Source organism: Danio rerio, chromosome 5, assembly GCF_049306965.1.
Source record: "Danio rerio strain Tuebingen ecotype United States chromosome 5, GRCz12tu, whole genome shotgun sequence".
NCBI classification, from domain to species: domain Eukaryota; kingdom Metazoa; phylum Chordata; class Actinopteri; order Cypriniformes; family Danionidae; genus Danio; species Danio rerio.
In genome coordinates this window covers 47,122,874-47,145,997 of record NC_133180.1, presented here as the reverse complement: position 1 = coordinate 47,145,997, position 23,124 = coordinate 47,122,874, and the positions used below count along the sequence as shown (strand labels likewise).

General features: G+C 35.5%; 1 protein-coding gene across 2 annotated transcripts in view; it reads right to left on the bottom strand.

Moving 5' to 3' along the window:
* iqgap2 (IQ motif containing GTPase activating protein 2) overlaps nt 1-23,124 on the bottom strand; it is a 116,297-nt gene that overhangs the window by 8,229 nt on the left and 84,944 nt on the right. For both annotated transcript variants that reach the window (XM_005165243.6, NM_001128340.1), the window contains exons 20-34: nt 20,007-20,090; nt 19,843-19,914; nt 19,682-19,751; nt 19,386-19,594; nt 17,052-17,204; nt 15,423-15,586; nt 14,854-15,078; nt 12,563-12,703; nt 12,241-12,325; nt 10,472-10,704; nt 7,040-7,172; nt 3,835-3,937; nt 2,302-2,443; nt 1,074-1,161; nt 780-992 (exon numbers count right to left, since the gene is read on the bottom strand). In XM_005165243.6, the coding sequence (XP_005165300.1) occupies nt 780-992; nt 1,074-1,161; nt 2,302-2,443; nt 3,835-3,937; nt 7,040-7,172; nt 10,472-10,704; nt 12,241-12,325; nt 12,563-12,703; nt 14,854-15,078; nt 15,423-15,586; nt 17,052-17,204; nt 19,386-19,594; nt 19,682-19,751; nt 19,843-19,914; nt 20,007-20,090 (2,115 nt within the window). The remainder of the gene's footprint in view (nt 1-779; nt 993-1,073; nt 1,162-2,301; nt 2,444-3,834; nt 3,938-7,039; nt 7,173-10,471; nt 10,705-12,240; nt 12,326-12,562; nt 12,704-14,853; nt 15,079-15,422; nt 15,587-17,051; nt 17,205-19,385; nt 19,595-19,681; nt 19,752-19,842; nt 19,915-20,006; nt 20,091-23,124) is intronic.

Here is a 23,124-nt window from a genome sequence, read left to right as displayed (position 1 = left end):
TTTATTTTGAAATGCGTGCATGACAACCCTTCCGTTTGACATGTGAAATTTCATTTAACTATAGCTACAAATATGTCAAAGCGCAAGTACAACCCCGAATATGTAAAGTATGGATTTACATATATTGATGGCAAAAAAGACTTAAAGCCTCAGTGTGTCATAAGTAGTGAGGTGCTCTCAGAAGAGACCGACATTTAGAAATCAAACAACATGTTTTATTAACAGTTTAGTTCATGGTAACTGAACCTATCCTTACCCTAACCATTGTTTACAGTGTTTGTTGTTTTTACTTTGTAATATTTCTATAATTTGATACATTTTGTTAAATGACAGCAATAAATATTGTTTATTTGTAAGTCTTGGTGATTTTCTTATGATTTATCTTTCACTACTAGTGTATGTTAACAAATAAATACAAATTAATTATAATTCCTAAAATTCTATTATAGTTCCTAAAAATTAGGGTCGCAGCTTGATGACCATGTCAAAATGTGGGTCCCTTGGCCAAACCAGTTGAGAACCCCTGGTCTAGGATACATTCTAAACAAAACTGGACATGTTTAAATGCATCTCGTTGTTAAAAGCACAAATGTAAAATTATAGTTTTCCCAAATGTTAATAAATACTTGTTAGAGTGCAAATGTGATGAGCTATAAAACCATCTGATATACAAGCCCAAATGCACAAGCAACAGAAGGCCACAGATGATAGTTTTGTTTTATTTTGAATTAGTCATTTAATTTTTGACTGGAAAATTATCAAATTAATTGTAGCCTGACCTTGGAGATGTCATTGATGACTTCCTGGTATTTGTGTTTGGAGTTGACTAGTCCAGCCTGCTCCAGAGTTCGGAGGTTCCTGAGAATCTTCCTCTTCTTCTGCTCCAGAGGCAGCTGCCGGTCCTCCAGCATGGCCTGGCTGCTCTTCAAGCCCTCTGGAGTTTGAGAGTCCTGTACCACCTGACGCTCCACCAGCTTAGCGTGTTCTGCCTCCTGAAGCACCATAGACAAGAGATAAGGTCAACTGACTGAGCTTCATCCGCTTCTTCTGGAAAAGTCAGGAGCCTTTGGTACCTGTGTCGCAGAGGCAGGAGTTTCCAGGATATCGGTGAGGGTCTCGCCAGGTTGGATTCTTACAACATCCACTATCAGCTTCTTTGTTCTGCAAAGTGACAGGCAAAGAAAGAGGTTGTGCTTGTCAACATGTGTTCCAGTATCTGCTGGATAATGTCAACCTGTATCTTAGCAGATGAGACAGTGCAGAACAAGCACACAATGGAGATGTGATAAAGACTGCAGTTTGCTGGTCACACAAGGGAACTCTTTTAACAGCTGCTATCCGTTTTCTGCTAAGTCGTGACATATTGCTAACATATGGAATACTGTTTTTGGGTCAATTATATAATGGAAGACAACTGGGTTGTTTTGAATGACTTTTTTATGCAGTTCTGTGCAAAATTTGTCAAAATATGTTCCTTCAACAAACATACAAAAAGTTTGGGATAACATTAAGCTGATGACTGAATGAAACATGTGATGTGTTGTTGTTGTTTTCTTAAAGAACATTAATTTTCATTTTTAATTTTGTCTAAAGTTTTGTCTTATAGTTCAAGTATACCAAAAGGTAGGTAATATACAGACTCATATGTTATTTGTCACACTACATACACAAGCTGTCTGGAAACAATAATTCATAATTTTATGGCCTGCATAAAAAATATAATTCACATTTGGTTCAAGGGGACTTCCAGATGCTCCGAGCGGAAATAGAGCCGAGTGTAAACATACAGACAATGAGCTGTGACATCACTGTTCCTGCCTTCTCCCTAAAGAAATACTGGACCGTACAGAAAGAGAACAAGACTAGAACGCTTACAAAAGCTGAAGGTCCAACAAATTAGACTTGATAAATCTTTCCTTTGAGAATTAGTAAACATTTTAAGAATATTAAGGTCTGTTCAGTTTTCCACAGATGGTATGGTAATGATTATATTAGTCTGATTCTGAAAAGGCACATTAGCCTTTAAAACAAAATGTTTATCACATTGAATTTTGCACCCAGTATTTGTCTTTTCATGGAGAGAACAGGCTTTTACTCAACAAAGCCAGTCAAAAGCTGTCTAGAAGTGCAAAGATAAAACTGTCCAGCAAACCACTTCCTGCCATGGGTCAGAAGAGATATGAAGAAAGGAAATTACAGTAGGACAGTAAAAAAAAGTTGCATGTAGGCAGAGAGATATTTATATTCCAGGACATCACGTATTGAGGCAGTTTAAGAAGTGATGATAGCTTGCAAACTTACTTCGTCATCAGTCCCTTCGTGTCTTTGTCATCTCCATCTAGCAGCTCAAACTTGTTGGTCAGGGTTAAGGAGATCTCTGTTTTGCCGTGCTGACTCAATGAATTCTCTTTGCCGAGGTCATTTGTGTCCACAGTTCCTTCACCTGGGTACATTACACATTGATTATTGTGCTGTCTGGACCATTGTTTTCAGTCTTAATCAAGAATAAATACACTGTAAAAAGCAATTAGTTGACTTTATTTAAAAAAAAAAAATGGAGTAAAATGATAATTCATCCATTCATTCATTTTCTTTTTGGCTTAGTCCCTTTATTAATCTGGGGTCGCCACAGCGGAATGAACCGCCAACTTATCCAGCACGTTTTTGCGCAGCGGATGCCCTTCCATCCGCAACCCATCTCTAGGAAAGAGTAAAATTATAATTTTTTTAAATAAAAAAATAAGTCAACTTGTTGCTTTTAAAGGGCACCTATTTTACCCCTTTTTTTAAGATTTAAGATACGTCTTTTGTGTCTCCAGAATGTGTCCTTAAAGTTCCAGCTCAAAATAGCCATCAGATTATTTATTATACGTTTGTGTATATTGGAAATTTGAGCTGTTTTAACTTTGTAGCTGTTCTGGTGCCTGTGCCCTAAATGCAATTGAGCTAGTTCTTGCTACCCACCATTTCCACGTGCGTGTCAGAGCCAAAGAGATCGCTCACATTTGCTATAATGGGTGTAGTTTGTCCAGCTGTGTCTCATGCATAAGCAGCACACTGACAGACAAGAATGAAGCTGATCTCCCTTACTACAGTAAGAACTTTCCCAACGATTATTTGATGTATTTGTTGTGGAGGTAATGCAAGCCTTTCTGCAATGATGAGTCACACCATGTCGTTATAATGTTTGCAAGCACGCGTTTATCTTTGCACCGTTTTTGACAGGATACACATGACAGGATACACGTTAATATACACAGCTGTATGGATATCCCTTTTGTTAATGTAAAAATAAACCTGATTTAAGTCCATGAGCTGGGATTGAAGTGATTTCTTTTATAATTGTACTGACATGCGGCTGTAGTGAAGAAAAGCAATTTTACAGTTTTTATAACAAACATGCACTGTTTTAGAAATGTTTTAAACTTGTGAATATGATTATAACTGTTACTATAGAGACACGTTAATACGCAGCTGTCAATCAATTCGGTGGGTTGGAAACCACGCTCCAACGTCACATTGCGGTGGGCCTCAAAATGGGAGGGATTTGGACCCTATTTTAACGTCAGAAAATTAAAGAAAATGAGACTTATTTTGTTTCTATCACTCCAACATGACTGTGGACACACTATACCTACACACAGTTCTGTCCAAACAGCTTCCAAAAGATAATTTTCATCATAGGTGCTCTTTAAGGCAAATGGTTTACTCGATTTAAGCCACTATTCACTTTTTCCAGGTTAGATTAATTATCTGTTTGGTTTACTCTGGTGATGTTAAAATGGTTCCCAGTGAATGATTGAAATGATGTGTTTGTGTTTGTTGTGCTTTTACCAAGTAGAGACTCGATGTCAGGAACTACCCCCAGGTCTTTCAAGAGTTCGTGCAGTAGATCACTCTGATCTGGAGCAATAGCTTCCTTGTGTTCCAACACCAACTAGAAGAAAACACAAAGTCAGTTTAAAGTCAGTGTGAAATCAGTGTGTTCATGTAAAATCTAAATTTACAATGTTCATTTTATAGAGCACCTTATTATTTTTTGAACAACTAATTTGTGCAAGTTAATGCACTGAACAAAGAACAGTGCAATCAAAGTCTGACCATTTGTTTCAGCGTTTGGAGTCGCAGTCTTTCTCAATTAACGTCATTATGACAGCAATAATCACAATCACAATAATCTTAACCACACCCCTCTTACCCTTAGTTTGCTATGAGGGAATGATGATTCTGTTTCAGTTGGAAGTCTATCAAGCCTGAAAAATCTCCATGTTCACATGTATATTAAGCATAGTAAATATACAGTTGAAGTCAGATATATTAGCCCCCCAAAATTATTAGCCCCCTGTTTATTTTACCCAAATTTCTGTTTAACGGAGAGAAGATTTATTCAACACATTTCTAAACATAATAGTTTTAATAACTCATTTCTGATAACTGATTAATTTTATCTTTGTCATGATGACAGTAAATAATATTTGACTAGATATTTTCCCAGACACTTCTATACAGCCTTAAGTGACAATTAAAGGCTTAACTGGGTTAATAAGGTTAGTGTAATTAGGCAAATTATTGTATAATGATGGTTTGTTCTGTAGACTATTTAAAAAATATATAGCTTAAAGGGGCTAATAATTTTGTCCTTAAAATGGTATTTAAAAAAATTAAAAACTGCTTTTATTTTAGTTGAAACAAAACAAATAAGATTTTTTCCAGACAACAAAAATATTATCAGACATACTGTGAACAATTTCTTGATCTGTTAAACATCATTTGGGGAATATTAAAAAGAGAAAAAAATTCAAAGGAGGGTTATTATACAATATATATATATACACACACAATATACACATACACACACACACACACACACACACACACACATATATATATATATATATATATATATATATATATATATATATATATATATATATATATATATATATATATATATATACTTATACAAGCTTTATAAACTACTCAGTCTGGAATCAGGTTAAACTCATATTATTGTGAAATCTTTGAAATCGAAAATAGTATCATGCTCTGAGAACCAGAAGACATGTTAAGTTGATCTGTCATAATATCACATTTTAAAGAAGCTCATTCAGTAAAGCATGGTACTAGCAACACCAAGCTCATGGGATTGATTTCCAGACAATCAAAGAAAGAAAAACATTTAAAGTAAGTAATGCATCCGTTATTTTGCACTTATACATGGTCTGTTGTACTAATTTGTCTTAATGCTTTTCCATTTCTTTTTAAATTGCAGATAGTTGAACTTACTCAAGTTTTTGAAAGTGCATAATACGTTGTTTATAAATGATAAGCAAACCTTTTACTGATCGTTTACAGTTTCGTTTAGTTACAGTTTAAAGTGTTCCAGTCATTCATTCATGCAAACCCTTATTTGATGTAGGAAATGTGTAGATTAGCTTCGATTAAGTTACTTTTAAAATTGTAGATATAATACAATGAAGTATACGTTCCAGTAAGTATCAAATTTCTCCTTAAATTTGGCAGAGAAAACAATTGAGTAATGTTGTACATTACAAAGGTAATCATAGCTGTCGCTCAGTGAGAAACATACAGAAATGTCAGTCTTTGAACAGAAAGAATGCTGGCCTGCCCTGGGCTGAGTTGGGAACAGCGTCGTAGCTCAATTTATTATGTCTGCACGGGTCATGATGTCACTTCCTCACACATATGGATCAAGTTAAGTCGCTCCTCACAGCCGACTCCTCTTGTGAGTCATAGCTTGACTCATATTGAATCTTAATCCCAATGAGTTGCTGAACTAAAAAAAAGCATTTGACTTGACACACTCCAGATCACACACACACAATGAATGGTGAAGGTGCATGTTCTAACAAAACCTGTATAAACTGGACCCTTGTTTTCTTGTTCACTCTAGAAATAAGGAACACATTTAACCTCTTTGAATGAATAATAGATCTGAGATGTAAAACCAGCTATCATGACAGTGATATGACATATCTACTTTCTTAAAGCATGTCATTGTGAACAATGTATGCATGCATTTAATGACATACAGTTAAAGTCAGAATTATTAGCCCCCCCCCCCCCCCCCCCCTCTCCTTAAATGTTTTATTATTTTTTTAATATTTCCCAAATAATGTTAAGGAAATATTTTAAGAGCAAGGAAATTTTTACAGTATGTGTGATAATATTTTTTATTCTAGAGAAAGTCTTATTTGTTTTATTTCGGCTAAACTTAATTTTTTATAAACCATTTTAAGGTCAAAATTATTAGCTCCTTTGAGCTAATTTTTTCGATAATCTACAGAACAAACCATCGTTATACAACAACTTTCCTAATTACCCTAACCTGCCTAGTTAAACTAATTATTTTAATTGAGCCTTTAAATGTCACTTTAAGCTGTATAGAAGTGTCTTGAAACATATCTAGTCAAATATTATGTACTGTCATCATGGCAAAGATAAATATAATCAGTTATTAGAAATTAGTTATTAAAATTATTACGTTTAGAAATGTGTTGAAAAAAATCTCTCTGTTGAATAGAAATTGGGGGGAAAATATAATTGAGGGGGGCTAATATTTCTGACTTCAACTGTACTTATTTCTGGTGATGAATGCATGACTTATACAGTAGTTCACCAAAAAGTTTAAATTGCTAACCATTTACATTCCCTCAAATGGTTCCAAACCTTTAAGAAAGAGTATATTTTGAAGAATGCTAGAAACCTTAACTTCTATAGTATTTGTTTTTTCATACTACGGAAGTAAATAGTTACAGGTTTTCAGATTTCTTCAATATATCTTCTTCAGTGTTCAACAGAATAAAGAAAATTATAGAGATTTAGAACCAGTTGAGGGATAGTAATTTGCTAGTAAATGGATTTTTTTGGGTGAACTATCCCTTTAAGCCTGCAACTGCAAGCTCACGCTCATTAGCCTCCACTTTCTCAAATCTCAAAATCACAATATTTCCTGATAATCAATTATACTAGGCTATACATCCTAAATGCAGAAAAAAGATGAGCTACTTCTGCTTACAGAGTGTGTGTTGATGATCTCCTCAATGGAGATGTAGATGACAGGTTTGCTGAGTGTCACCATGTCGGAGTATTCGTCCACATTAAACTTCTCTTCTGGAGCTGGAACATCACACGCGGCCTGGAAGAAACCCCTGAAAACCACAAAGAAATTACAACCAGACTCATGAATTTTTAGTTACTCAGAATTGACATAAACATGGTAAAGTGTTTTTTCTTCTTTTCTTGTAGCTCAAAACACCATTCAATCAGCCAAAACCCTGTATAGGCAGAGGTGATATGAAAATGAGGAATTTGATGACTGTTTAATTTACGATTACATTTCTGCAGATCTTTCTGTTTAGCAATCAAAACCATGCAAAATATTAGCAAAATTAAGCACTCAAATGCATAAAATAACTGTGGTATAATATAAAGTATGTTTGACTGAATCAAGTCCATCACAAATGTGTTATCAGGCAGAGCTCCTGAGAATCCGAAAGGAAAAGAAAGCAGGAGGGAGTTTCCAGTAAGCATGACTCACTAGCATAAAAATGAGGGGCTTTGGGCAAAAGGTCATTTCACACACACACACACACACACACACACACACACACACACACACACACACACACACACACACCAATGTGTCTGAGGTGGTGACACACGTCCCCTTCACTGCTGATGCCTTAGTTTTATACAAAAACATTTCCTTACCTTTCACCTCCATTGCCATATATCCATAGCCTGCTCTGACCCTCAAATCAGCGTGACTCTCTAAAAGCTTTTGTTTTACTCATCAGTTTCTACACACAATATTTCTATTAACACAAACAAACCTCATTAGGTACACCTGGCTAGTACTTAAATATTGAAAAATAACATAAAAATGCACAAAAATACTATTAATAATTCAAATCTACAATCTGATTTAGGTTAACAGTACTATTTAAAACATAAGATACTAATGTATTGTACTCTAATGATAACATTGATGCTGAGTTCTTGCTGAAGTTGACCTCATGTCAGAAGAGAGATTTATTTATTTATTTGTAAAACTCTTCATAACTTAAATTAGTTACAAAAAAAACAAAAAAAAACTTAAGAAATCAATAAAAAATCTAATTAAAATGCGTGAATTTCGTCATTGATGACAGAACATAAAACAACTTCAGTACAAGTATTCTCAAAAATTTCTAAACAACATGTACTTTTTAAAAACCTTTATAAAAAATTAACTAAAGCAAAAAAGAGACAAAAATTAAATCTCTATTCTGTTCAATTTTCTCTTTTCTAGTCACGTACAAAATCAGACAAGGCTGGGACAGTTGGAAAAAAAAGAAAGAAAGCACTGCTGTCTAAATTTATTTTGACTTGTATTTCATTGTGGACAATATGAACACAAACTATTTTATGTTTTGTCTGGTCAACTTTATTTAATTTGTTTATATCCTTTCATCTATTTCCTCAGACCTGCAACACATTCCAAAAGAGGTTGGGACAGGAGCAGTTTAGGGCTAGTAATCAGGTAAATTGGTTAAATAACAATGTGATTTGAAACAGGTGATGTCAACAGGTGATTGTAATTATGATTTAGTTCAAAAACAGCATCCAAAAAAGATCTCGTCCTTTAGGAGCAAAGAGGGGCAGATGATCACCCTTTTGCCAACAAATACTTGAGAATATTACTTAAATGTTTAAAAACCATGTTCCTCAAAGAAAGATAGGAAGACCATTGGATATTTCACCTTCAACAGTGAATAACATAATTATAAGATTTTAATTATGTGGAGGAATTTCAGTGTTTAAAGGACAAGGGTGCAAGCCGAAGTTGAACAACTGTGATCTCCTATACTTCAGGCGGCACTTCATCAAGAATCCTCATTCATCTATAAGCTATATCACCACATGGGCTTAGGTCAACTTAGGCAAACCTTTGTCAATTACCAAAATGCGTAGTTACATCCACAAATGCCAGTTAAAACTGTACTGTGCCAAAAGGAAGCCCTATGCTAACAGTGTCCAGAAGCACAGTTGACTTCTCTGGGCTCGGAGGAATCTGGGATGAACCATCACACAGTGAAAACCTCTGCTGTGGTCAGATGAATCAGTATTTCAGGTATTTTTGGGAGAAATGGATGTCAAGTGCTCTGCCACAAAGAAGAAAAAGATCATCCAGACTGTTACAAGCAACAAGTCCAAAAACCAGGGTCTGTCATGGTATGGGGTTTTGTGTCAGTGCCTTTGGCAATGTAACTTGCACTGCTGTGATGGCACCATTAATACTGAAAAGTACATAGAGATTTAAGAGCACAATATGCTGCGTCACATTTTGAAGTGCACCTTAAGACTTTTTGTAGGAAGAATGGGACAAAACTACACCTGAAACGCTTCATCACTTAGTGTCTTCAATCCCTAAGCGTCTTTTAAGTGTTGTGAAAAGAAATGTCAACATTACAAAGTTGCGAATTTAAACTTTTTTAAATAATAAAAAATATTATAAAAATCATGAGGACACATTAAATAATGTTTGTTGGATTGTCTGCAATCAAATAAGAGTCAAAGTAAATTTAGAACTTTCTTATTTATTTTCACACTGTCCTAACTTTTTCTGATCTTCCAAATAATACAGTTCAGAAAAATAAAGCTTCCTGATGTCTTTGAGTATTTAACACCAAGAATAAAAATTTTAGGATAAAAATCAACAAATTAACCAATATAATTCTTTAAAACATCAAATCAAATGAAATCTATCTGAAATAGTGCATGAAAATCTCTATTAGAACAGAAAGGACATTGCTCATCTACATCTAGATTCAGTACAGAAATAAAGCATAAATGCCATGTAAAATTCTCCACTATAGGTCACCAACATTTTTAATCAATCATTGTTTGTCCAATCCAATTTAAAAACATTCCTCCAAGGTGTATTTTTTTCTATCTAAGGCATTCTTATGAAAACATCTGACACACAAATTATACAAATTCTTTCCACTGGCATTTTCCAAGTCCAACTTATTACTGAATTAAAAAAAAAAAAAAAAAAAATTCTCAAAATCAGAGGGGAATAATAGTTAGATAACAATGATGGTAGTACATAACCCTAATTGTAAACCTAAAATTAGCATAAACTGTTCAATTAAACCTGATTGGCTGAGTGTAATGTTGTTCCAGGATAAACATAGATCTTGATCCAGGAATATGCCCTCCTACCTTCCATTAACCTATTCCTATACCATGTTTTATTGCATAAAAACAAAGCCTCGAAATAGGAATAAACTGTATACCTATAAAAAATTCCTGTGGAAGAAAAAAGGGCTAACATGGATTACCCGCCTGACCCTTTTATTCTGTTAAACACTTGGAATAGAAACGATGCTTTATTTGCACATAAAGAAAATTCTCTACATTTGATGTAAAGACGGATACTGATGAGAAGCTCTGTTCTCCTCACCTGAATTTCTGGTAGGTCTGGGAGATGTAGCTGTTCATGGGAGTGAGGTGGTCGCTCTCGTCCTCAAATAGTTTGTTTGCAGCTGCATGCTGAAGCATCTTAGCCACGGACGCCAAATTCCTCCTCTGCTCCGAATGAACCTGCCCTCCCGCTGTCATGTCAATGATGTCAAAGCCGTCTGGAGCCACAATGGCAGGATTCATGTAGCGGTAATACAGAAGAGTCCCTACAATCTGAGGGAAGAAGACAGCAATAATTATATTATGCTTATTATATCTTGGTTTTTGAAATGTTGAGTCAAAAGGTGATTTGGTCCTTATTCTGTCTTGGTTTGATGTGTCAAGAAATGACATCTACATTTAAACTTTACTAACACTTTTTTGAAAAATGTGCCTATTTTACAACTTAACTAAAACTAAACAGATGAGTTTTAACCGTTTTTAGTCCATTCAGCTGATCTCTTTTTCTAGCAGGAGCACTTTTAGCTTAGTATAAATCATTGAATCAAATTTTAACATTAGCATCTCACTTAAAAAGAATTTTAAAAAAAGAGTTTTGATTTAGTATCTATTGCATTATGTCTGACAGAAAATAAAACAAATTGATATTTTCTAGGCTAATATGACATTCTGGCATAATAACTTTTCATTTTCCACCAGTCTTAGTAAACATTGAAACTATAGAGTCAAGCTTTAAAGGGCACCTATGATGAAAATCAACTTTTGTAAGCTGTTTCAACAGAACTGTCTGTATATATAGTGTGTCCACAGTCATACTGGAATGATATAAACCCAATCATATAAACCCAACAATGTTTCTATAATAACATGTTTACACATGCGCACAGAATATTTTTTTTTTTGCAAATAAACAAGGATTAAAATATCTGTTACAACTCTCTGATTTTAATAAGCTTTCACTGTAATAAAGACAGTAAATCGCTATGTAATATTTAACCGCTATAAACACCACAGCCGCATGGAGCCAGTAAACACTATTATATGTGTGTGTGTACTACAAGTGGCATTTGTGTGAGACTCATCATTTCAGGAAGGCTTGAATAAACTCCCCCACAAATACATCAAATAAACACACTTGGTATTTTTGACTAATAAGCTGTATTTCAGCTTAATCATTGTCTGTCTCGATCACTGACTGCTGTTTATCTGATGTAACGCAGGAGAAGCAAACACACAAGTGGGAACAGTGGGCGAGGAGAACGGCTACAAAAACAGCAACAATGAACTTAAGACAGCAACATGGGCAGATTCTGGAGGCTATAACTAATCTGATAGTTATTTTGAGTTTAGTCTTAACAGACACCAAAGGCTTATCTTACATCTTATAAAATGAGTAAAATAGGTGCCCTTTAAATAGAAAAATTATCTAACATTCTTTTAATTTTGTGAGCAAGATCGGCTAATCCAAGTCAATGATCTATGCTAAGCTAAACTGAAAGTGCTTCTGTCAGACTCAGTGATGGGCTGAATAGAATACAAAATGATAAAAATCAACTGTCTGACTCTATGGGGAGATATAAATTAGCAAAAAACAGAAATATGCGCACATCTAAAAAATCTCGAAGGCAGGTGCTCGGTCAAAAATAAACATTGTATAGCGAACATCAAAAGAAAATCGGCACACTGCCACTTTAGCTCTCAAAAGTCTTTAATATAACTCACACCATTTTGGTCGAAATAATACTAAAATACTAATTTCAAAAGAAATATTTGTATGCATGGGTACCACTAAAATGTTCAGCATCTGACCTTCAATAGTTCATCCTCTGTGGCGTCGGGGAATTTCTCATGAAGCGCATCCTTTAGAACTTTAGCAATATATCTCATGCCGTAACTTCATGCAAAAGAAAACAGGGGGTGCGAAAATCACAGTTAATGAGACGTAATATCAGATGAACAAAACTCTACACAGTACCATGTAGTGAAAATATATCTTGTGTTGAACTGAGTCCATCAATTCTGTGCTGCCCCCTGGTGCACAATAACACTATCTAGTTATACAATATAATGGAATCCTTTATAACACAGCAGAGGGGAACATCTGTGTGAGGAGGTATGTGCTGGTGCTTACGGGATGTTGTCCAGTGATGACATGATAGAGCCGAGCACTTTGTCAGTCACGGAACGGAGCACCTGATTGGAGGATTCCAGTTTAGCCCTGACTTCCTCGTGCAAAAGAGCCTGCTCAGGTGTGACCTCATATGGCAGCTTACTATGAAATGAAGACAGAGTAGTTAAAACTGAAGGTAAGTAAAAAATGAATGACACAAAAATATGGTCTGTATAAGATGACACAAGTCTCTGATGCTTACCAAGCTCACACGCAAATATAAAACATAAATATTGTGAAATTAAAAATATACTGCATCTTGAACGAAAGGAAAAAAAATCTTACAATGCTATTTTATATATGTGATAATAACTGGCACAGCTGAATTCAGTGTTACATGATAATCAGAATAAATAGTAAAACATAAATAAATAAAATTGGGGGGAAATAAAAACATAAAAATATACACAATTTTGGACCACTTGACAATTTGACTTATATGAGTTATTAGCTATACAATTAAAATCTCAAATAAAATTTTTAATTTAGAGCCTTTTTTCCTTCAGAATATGACAGATGGTCAGATTAACAAAAGGTAGTTTGCAAAATAAAACAAAAATTACATTTTACTAAAACACAACTATAAACCTATAAATACAGAAAAAATGAGAAATATCAAGTGGTTTTTATTTGTGTTTCCATAGCACAGTTGAAGAAAAACTAATAGCCCTCCTTTCCCGAGTAATTTTTAAGAGAGCACAGGAACATTTTCTGCAGTATTTCATATTATATATACAGTTGTAGTCAGAATTATTATCGCAATCCCCCCCCAGCCCCCAAATAATGCTTAACAGAGCAAGGAAATTTTCACAGTATGTCTGATAATGTTTTTTCTTCTGGAAAAAGTTTTATTTGATCTTTTTCAGCTAGAATAAAATCAGTTTTTTTTTTAAACACCATTTTAAGGACTAAATTATTAGCCCCTTTAGGCTATATATTTTTTCGATAGTCTACAGAACAAACCCCCATTACACAATAACTTGCCTAATTACCCTAACCTGCCTAATTAGCCTAATTAACCTAATTAATGTAGTTAAGCCTTGAAATGTCACAGTTTCTTGAAAAATATCTAGTCTAATATTATGTGTTGTCATCATGGCAAAGATAAAATAAATCAGTTTTAAGAAATTAATTATTAAAACTATTATGTTCAGAAATGTATTGAAAAAAATCTGCTCTCAGTTAAACAGAAAATGGGAAAAACAATAAAAGGGGGCTAATAAATCAGGAGGTTTAATAATTCTGACTCCAACAGTATGTTCTTTTTTCCTGGAGAAAGCAGTATTTCTTTTAGCCTGGCTAGAATAAAAAATGTACATTTAAAAAACGTAAAAACCACTAAGTTTGTTATTATTAGACCCCTTAAGAAATTATTATTTTTCTGATTGGCTACAGAACGAACCACTACTGTTTAATAACTAATGATGAATTGCACTTTAAGCTGAATGCAAGTGTCTTGCAAAATATATAGTCAAACTGTGTCCTGACATTATGGCAAACACAAAAAAAAAAGTTTTAAAAAAAAATAATTCATAAACTATTTTGTCGAATATCTTCTCCAAGTAAAACAGTATTTGGGAAAATATGCCAGTAAAATTTTACACTACGGCTAATAATTTTGTCTTCAACTGTTAAACAGTTACTATGGGCTATGTGATCTAAATAAGCCAACAAAATGTAAGGGAAATTAATATAGCAAAATGTAAACTGTACTATTTTTCCTTTTTTAAATATTTCCCAAATAATGTTTAACAGAGCAAGATTTTTTTTTCACAGTATTTGCTTTAATATTTTTTTTCTTCTGGAGAAAGTCTTATTTGTTTTATTTTGGCTACAATAAATCAGTTGTTTTTACTACATTAAGATCAATATTATTCACCCCTTAAACATTTTTTTTCGATAGTCTACAGAACAAAGCATCATAATACAATAACTTGCCTAATTATTCTAACCTGCCTAGTTAACCTAGTTAACCTAATTAACCTAGTTAAGCCTTTGAATGTCACTTTAAGCTGTATAGAAGTGTCTGAAAAAATATCTAGTTAAATTATTTACTGTCATCATGGCAAAGATAAAATAAATCAGTTATTAGAGATGCGTTTTTAAAACTATTATATTTAGAAATGTCTTAAAAAAAACTTTCCGTTAAACAGAAATTGGGGAAAATTATACATGGGGGCTAATAATTTAACAGGGCTAATAATTCTGATTTCAACTGTACATGTGTGTGTGAAAGAGTAATATTTATGCACCTGGCTTCTCCTGTAGCGGTCTCTAGCTGATTGACCCAGGCCTTGTAGATGTCTACAGGATTAGTGTTGATGCCCAGGTTTTTGTCCTCAATGATCTCTTTAACCACTGGTCCCAGCAGCTGCCTGAGAGCGTTCTGTCCTCGAGCACCACGATAAAAACTCAAAACCATCTTGATGACAGTAGGGTTCCCTGTCACTATCTCCTGGATATGATCCACCTTAGATCTGCCAGAGATGATAGCAGCGTTACCATGTTATTTGCCATGCTCCATGTTATAAAGCACAACTACTTTTCAGTACTGTACATATAAACTGATATGGACACATTTGATACTCAATATCTCTGTAATACAGGGATCACCAAACTTGTTCCTGGAGGGCCGGTGTCCTGCAGATTTTACCCCCAACCCTAACCAAACACACCTGAACAAGCTAATCAAGGTCTTACTAGGTATACTTGAAACATCCAGGCAGGTGTGTTAAGGCAAGTTGGAGATAAACCCAGCAGGGACACGGGCCCTCCAGGACCGAGATTGGTGACCCCTGCTGTAATAGTTTCTTTCTCTTACTTGATCTCTTCTCGCAGAGCTGACTCAAAAAGCTTGAGCAGCAAGTACTCTTCTCTCTGGTTAGATGCATAGTTATATAACGTGAAGATCACAGTGTCCATGAACTTGGTAGATTTGTTCTGGGGCATCTGGAAGATTAGCTTAGCCAGGTATGAAGGATTGGTCTGTTAAATGAAAAAAAAAAAAAAAACATGTTAATTAAAATGTGTAGCAGTGATGTGTAACTTCAAACCACAGTTATACTGAAAAAAATAAGAGAGTACTTGAAAATTTTTAGTTTAAATCAGGGGTACTCAACCCTGTTTCTGGAGATCTACCTTCTGTAGAGTTCAGCTCCAATCCTGTTCAAACACACCTGAAGCAATTAATTAGCATCTGAAGAGCACTTGATAATTACAGGCAGGTGTGTTTGATATGGGTTTCAGCTGAAATCTGCAGGAAGGTAGATCTCCAGGAACAGGGTTGGTCATCCCTGCTCTAAATGGTTTATTTACTTGTTTATTTTTTGTTCAGTTATATTAAACTATTGATTATGTTTTTTTTTTCTCCCAAAATTCAATTAAACCCTGCTGAAAAATCCAGTTTAAACCAGCCTAGGCTGATTGGCTGGTTTTAGCTGGTCGTTTAGGCTGGTTTTAGAGGGTTTTTAGCCATTTCCAGGCTGGTTTCCAGCCATTTCCAGCCTGGTCTTAGCTGGTTAGGCTGGAAAATGACCAGCTAAATTCAGCTAAAACTAGCTTAACCAGCCTGGTTTAAGCTGGACATAGCTGGTTTTGGCTGGGCTCCCAGCCTAACCAGCTAAGACCAGGCTGGAAATGGCTGGAAACCAGCCTGGAAATGGCCAAAACCCTTCTAAAACCAGCCTGGTCAACCAGCTAAAACCAGCCAACCAGCCTAGGCTGGTTTAAGCTGTTTTTTTCAGTGGGGAAATTGTCATTTTTTTGCATAAACGATGTTTTCAGACAACAATACCAATCCCAACAGGCACACAACATCATAAGATGTAAATATTAGGTTAGATTTAGGTCTGACGTCAGGTGATCAAAGTTCAATGCCTAGCCAGTGTCTAAGGACATTGTTATTTTGATAACGATGTCCAATTACGTTGATATTTGGTTGATTTCAGGTTAAGCTGGAAAGTGACCAAAATCTAAAGTCTGATAGATGTCATAGCTGTAACATCCTCACAACATCAAGGTAAAACAATTAGACGTTGACATTTGGTCGATTTCAGGTTGGATGTTGGATATTGACGTCAGCCTAACGCTGAGTTCTGAAGTCAACTTGATTTTCATTTCCAAACAAAATCCAACGTCCCCATGACGTTGGGATGCGTTGGGGTACAAAATCAATATTGGGATACAAACTCCATAAGAGTACTTTTTTTAATCACAACAAAAGAAAAATAGATAGTTTAATCATCGGTCTCCCTAAATTACAATATTTAAATTTGCAAAAATGCTATCATAATGCTTCCTAGATTAAAATAAATATTAACATTTTATTCAGATCCACACCTAGTAAATTCCATAATTCCAATGAAACAGACTTTTCAAGTGGCTTCCTAACATTTTCCTTAGCTGTATTTTTAAATATATTTAAGAAAGCATTTAAATGTCATAATCTCACTTGTAAAAGATAGAAGAGATGCTGATAGGCTTCCAGTTTTTTCCTTTTCTCCTTGCTCAGGCCTTTGATGCCCTGCTTTTCCCCCATGGCCAGATCTTCTTTACTCATTTTGTTCTTTTTGCTCTTCATCTTTTTGCTGTGTGACACCACATCCTGCCAAAAGAGACAACATTGAAAAACAGACTAGAAAATCAGGATGGGTAGCAATTCAGTGGCCACTTTTTGTGCCGAACCATTCTAAAATAGTCAGGTACAGTTCTAGCTGTGTTTCCATGCAAGTCTGAAATGGCACATTCTTTTACAAACCATTCTTGGCCCAGAATGCTAGACATGGTTAGACAACCATTGTCAGGATTCTGCCACTTGGGTCTTGTTAATTCTTGTCTTGGTGGCAAAGTCCGGACATTAGTCCTGTCTAGTCTAGTATGTTGTGCTCGGCTCGAGTTTTCTCTGGTTGAGCACTCATATTTTTGTTATTGTTTGTCATCATCAATGTATGAGCGCCATCTTAGCCACGCTCGGGTAAACGCTTAGCCACGCTTAGCCAAACCCATCTTCTATTGCGCTTAGTTCTCGCTCCCTTTCCACTGCTGAAATGTGTCAAAACATGCTGAACTTGTAAAGTGCATGATGTTGCCACTATTTTTATAAATTCTCTCAATGATGTGTGTTTGTGTTTACAATTTGAAAGTCTGAGACCAACTTTGGCATTTTCTAAAGAGTCCTATAATCCTAGGCTAAAATATGTGGTCTTTGATCATTGGTTTGACATGTTCTCTGACAGCTGTTGTGATGAAATTATTATTATTATTAAGACATGTAATGTTATTATTATTATCGTGGCATGTTATGTGTAATCGTAATGTTACAGATTGTTTTTTGTTTGCTGTGAGGTATCATTTCAGTACACAGATTACTGAATAGATGATTGTTTGAATACATTAATGCTTGTCGTTCAGTCTGACATTATGACAACTCACAGTCAAATGTATGGACACACACACACACACACACACACATTCCAAACAGCAGAACGGGAGAGGTGTGGCAGTCACAGAATCCATCATGGGTTTGAATCAACTGTCCGCCACATTCTGCCTTATATTATGCAATGTGTTTGTGAAAGTTATCTTTAGCTCAAGTGACAACATTATGTATTTTGCCGTTCGCTTGTACGGTGGCTCTGAACTGTCAAAACACCTCTCAAAGCGATTTTTCAGATGTGAAAAACCCGGTTCAAATTTTTTCATGACAGACGAACGCTTCAGTGTGTAAATACGATTCACATTCACGTGAGGTCGAATTAATTTTTTGGCGTGCGAAAATTATGGACAAAAATGTTTAATTTAGTGTGCAATAACCTTTACTGTAGATCTTACAATGTGACTTGCGATCTTGCAGCGTGCACGATATTGGCAAAGCATGCAATATGCAATGTTGTTGAATATTGTAATAACAATATTTCTTTCGCTATACCATTTCCCTAGAAACAATACTTGTTTTTTATGTATGTTTTTAAATCAGTTATTTATGTAATGATATTAAATTAAACCGGTAAAGGATATTTTATAGATCTAATTCATTCTAATAGTATGTCAAGGAGCAAACATTTATTCTTTAAAACACTATAAGGAGTGAAACCTCAGCAAATATTGACTCTGACTGACTGTTACCAGTTTCCTCTCTTGTACTGACTCTTGCCATTAGTATTTTCAGCTCTAGGTTCACTTTTGGGCCGCTCCAGCCAATAGCAGAGCAGCAACTACAGGATAAGTGGGGATAAGGATAGTAAGGCCACCTCTGATTGGTCAAATTTAGCAAAAAAAAAACAATGTGTAAAATAAATGTAATTTATCACACATGTCTTTGATAATTATATTGCATATACTATTACCGCGCTAACAATATTTTTGCGATATATAGTGAAGCACGGTGGCGCAGTGGGTAGTACACCGCACAACAAGTAGGTCACTGATTTGAGCACCTGATGGGTCAGTTGGTGTTTCGGTGTGGAGTTTGCAAGTTCCCGTGAGTTTCCTCCGGTTGCTCCAGTTTCCCTCACAAAACCAAAGACATGTGGTATAGTTTATGTGAATTGGGTAAGCTAAATTGTCCATAGTGAATGAGTGTGTAAGGATGTTTCCCCAGTGATGGGTTGCAGCTGGAAGGGCATCTGCTGCATAAAACATACGCTGAATAAGTTGGCAGTTCATTCCGCTGTGGCGACCCGAGATTAATAAAAAATGAATGAATGAATGAATGGTGAAGCCCAAGTTTATAAAGTCTGACAAGCTAAAATTGTATCTCACAGTATGAGCTCAGCTTTAACATTACCTGTAGTGTGATCCTGTTTTTCACTAACAGGCCGATCTTAATATCCATCAAATTCAGATCTTTTTCCATTTGCTGATTAGCACGAATCTTGGTGACCACTTCCTCTCTGAGCCGTGTCACATCCTGTTCCTCCTGTAAATCGAGGCTACTTTGTTCCAGCAAATGTACAAATTTGCGCACAACTGAGAGAGGAGGATGCTGAGAACCGGCTGTTAGGAAAAGAAATCAAACAAACAGTAAAATTTTGTACAGGCAAATTCATGAATACATTGATTACAATGAGGTGGTTTACTTACTTAATGTTGTGTAGTCAACTCTTGCTTTGTTAGCCTTGAGGAAAGCTTGAATCTTCACTATTTCTTTCTCCTGAACACCACACAAACACACAAAATTTTAACGTTTTGAGTGCGAATGATAAAGATATTGCTCGTTCACCTGTGATTGTGTGCTGACTTACATGATCTCTAAAGTACTGCAGTCTCTTTGTGTAGCTTCGTTTAGCTCTCCACATCTTCACCAGTGACTGCAACTAGGTTGTAGAGGAAACATGTTCTCATACTGAGTCTAATTAAATATTATCTCAAAACAGCAAGAAAAAAGATGTTACATGTATTCTAATACCTTAACCACAGTGCTCGCGCTGTCCTGGAAGGTCCTTAGTCTTTCCTTATAGACGCTTCTCTGTTTGTAGCCCTTCCAGGATGCCTATAATTATGAAATAAACCCAATGTGACAAACAACAGATCAGATATTTAATCCTAGAGAGTATTTTGTTAGAATATAGGCTTTATTGGTAGTATATATAAGTTGATAGGACAACAGCACCAGTGTGCTCTCCACACATCAGCTATAGGGGGAGTGGAGAGACAGTGATGCATCTAATTCAGTGGATGGGGATGATTGGAAGGCCATAATGGGTAAGGGCCAATAAGGGTAATTTAGCCCGGATACTGGGGATACATTTATGGAATATTTAATCACCACATATAGTCAAGACCTCTGTTTAATGTACGAAAGATGGGTCTCACTGAAAGTATAGTGTCCCCTTCACATTACTGGGTCATTAGGACTAACAACACTTCCATTGTGTTTTTATATGATCTCCCATCCAGGTACTGACCAGGCTCAGTATAATACTGGTATAGTACTGGTATAATAGTAATATAAAACAGATTTCAATTTGCAGGAGTTAGAAGTTTATTGGTTTTGTATTAGTAGTATAATGGTAAAATATTCTATGTTTACTTTATTTTAGAAGTATAATAGCAAAAGTTAGAAGTATCATTCTACAGTATTCATAGTACACTGGTAGTACAGAATATTGACAGCAAGTAGTCGATATTACTAGACATTATCACAGCATTATCGAAGCATTTTCATATAATCATTTATAATTAGATAGATAGATAGATAGATAGATAGATAGATAGATAGATAGATAGATAGATAGATAGATAGATAGATAGATAGATAGATAGATAGATAGATAGATAGATAGATAGTAAGAGTGTCACGATCCTCCAAATCCTCGATTCGATTACATTTTCGATTCTAAAGGCACGATTCGATTCGATTTTCGATTATGAATAATTAATTAATTAATGACCAAATAATTATTTGTAGCCAACTGTTTAAACGACCTGACCTGCATGGTCTTTGTTTTACCCATAAACAAATCATACAGTAAATGAATAAAGGCAAGATACACACATAATTACCACCTGTCAATCACTTTTTCTGCGGGACTCATGAATAGGCAGTGATCTGTGTCGTTATAATAGCGTCGGTAAAAAAGACCCACAACCAACAGGAACCAGCCAACAGTATCTGAGGTGTTCGCTAAAATGACTAAGTACAAGTGAGTGAAATATTGAAGCAGTCCTCTGACTGCCTGGACCTGCTGTCTCAAGCGCAAGGCTGTATGTGCGTCTGTGTCTGTGTGGTCACGTGATGTGCATTTTCAGAGGCAGAGAGGAAGGAGGGCTGCTCAGAAATGCTACACGCCACTGTGGATGTCAAATCTTTGTCGTTCTAAAATGCCATTTAAAAACAAAGACAGTGTAAACAGGGCCTGAGTGTGTACTTTTCGCGAGCGGATTTGCAACGGGGGCGGGCGGAGGATCGCGATGCCGGTGTTGTCTATCGGACGAACCGTACGTAATACATACATAGCAGAGCTTGCAAAACAGTTTTTTTTTTTGTCGACAACACGAACGTTGTCAACATAACTCACTGGAAATCCAAAATGCTTAAACACCGGCGACTTCATTGAAAGAGGAGAGGGTTTAAGATCTCTCGAAGGGTCTCCTGCTTCTGCAGTTTAACAAGCACTACAACAAGCCTGTTTTTTTCCCGCTTGGCTAGCCAAGCTGACATGGGGGCGAATCAGCATCGACGATTCTATTTTTTAATTCGATAATCGAAATTGAGCATAAATTTCGATCGATTTCGATTAATAATCGAAATCGTGACACCCCTTATAGATAGATAGATAGATAAATAGATAGATAGATAGATAGATAGATAGATAGATAGATAGATAGATAGATAGATAGATAGATAGATGATAGATAGATAGATAGATAGATAGATAGATAGATAGATAGATAGATAGATAGATAGATAGATAGATAGATAGATAGATAGATAGATAGATAGATAGATAGATAGATAGAGATAAGTGTTCGCGATCCGTCAGCTGTTATACTGCACTCAGCGGGCTCTTAAATGCACACACACTTCACATGCCATACATCACTGCATTAAAGAGCAAACCATATTACTGGCATGACACTTAACAGGTATGTAAGCCGTGCAATTTCTAAAAATGACCAATAAAAGTACATTATTGGATACTTTGCTGGCTGATTTGCATGTTGAGTCTAATCGGGAGCAGTTTATGTTTCATTCAGTTAGTTTGTATTGTGTAGTTTTTACCATGGTATGTGTTTTCTGTCATTTCAAAATGCCGTTTTATTTTCACTTTGTGCCACTCATTCAATCAATGTAATAGTGGGACCATATGTATGTCAAAGAATATGGTGAATTACATTTGTTTGGATTGGTTATATTTGAAATAAAGAGAAAATGTTGACTTTAGTGAAGACGAGAATCTATTTAAATGGCCAAATAGATGCCATCTGATGATAAGGGTAAAGTGACGCTTTTTTCCATTCACATTAGATCGCATTTTTTTAAATCATCAGTCCAGGAGTTGGCGCTGATCAACAGCAGTATGAATTCAAAGATCTTAAACGTGAGTAAAATCAATAGTATCTGGATGTAGCCTTTATGATGCAAGCATGAAATTGCATTGCTCAGAGATGCAATGTCAGACACAATGCACTCAATGAAGCTAGTGAAGTCACTATAATGGGTAGGGTTAGGGGTGGGGTTAGGTGAGCCCATTCAAAAGCATTGCATGCAGCTCAGATTGCATCTGCTGCACTAGGTCTGCATCCAGACCCCTCTGGTAAAATACATTAAAACATTTTTTTTTTCAAATCTGTCCAAATGTAAATCTTTATATGCATCAAGCGGAAGCTGGAAGCATCTTTCTAATGCATACACGCAAAGCATAAAGGGTAATTTTGCGTTCTATGAAAACGTTCTGAATAATTTACAGTGACAAATTATTGTACTTTTTTTGTGTAATTGGTAATAACATAAAAATGTGAACAGTAAAATGTAAACAAATCACAAGGTAAATCAAAAGGCTATGAGTCAACTCTAATATAAT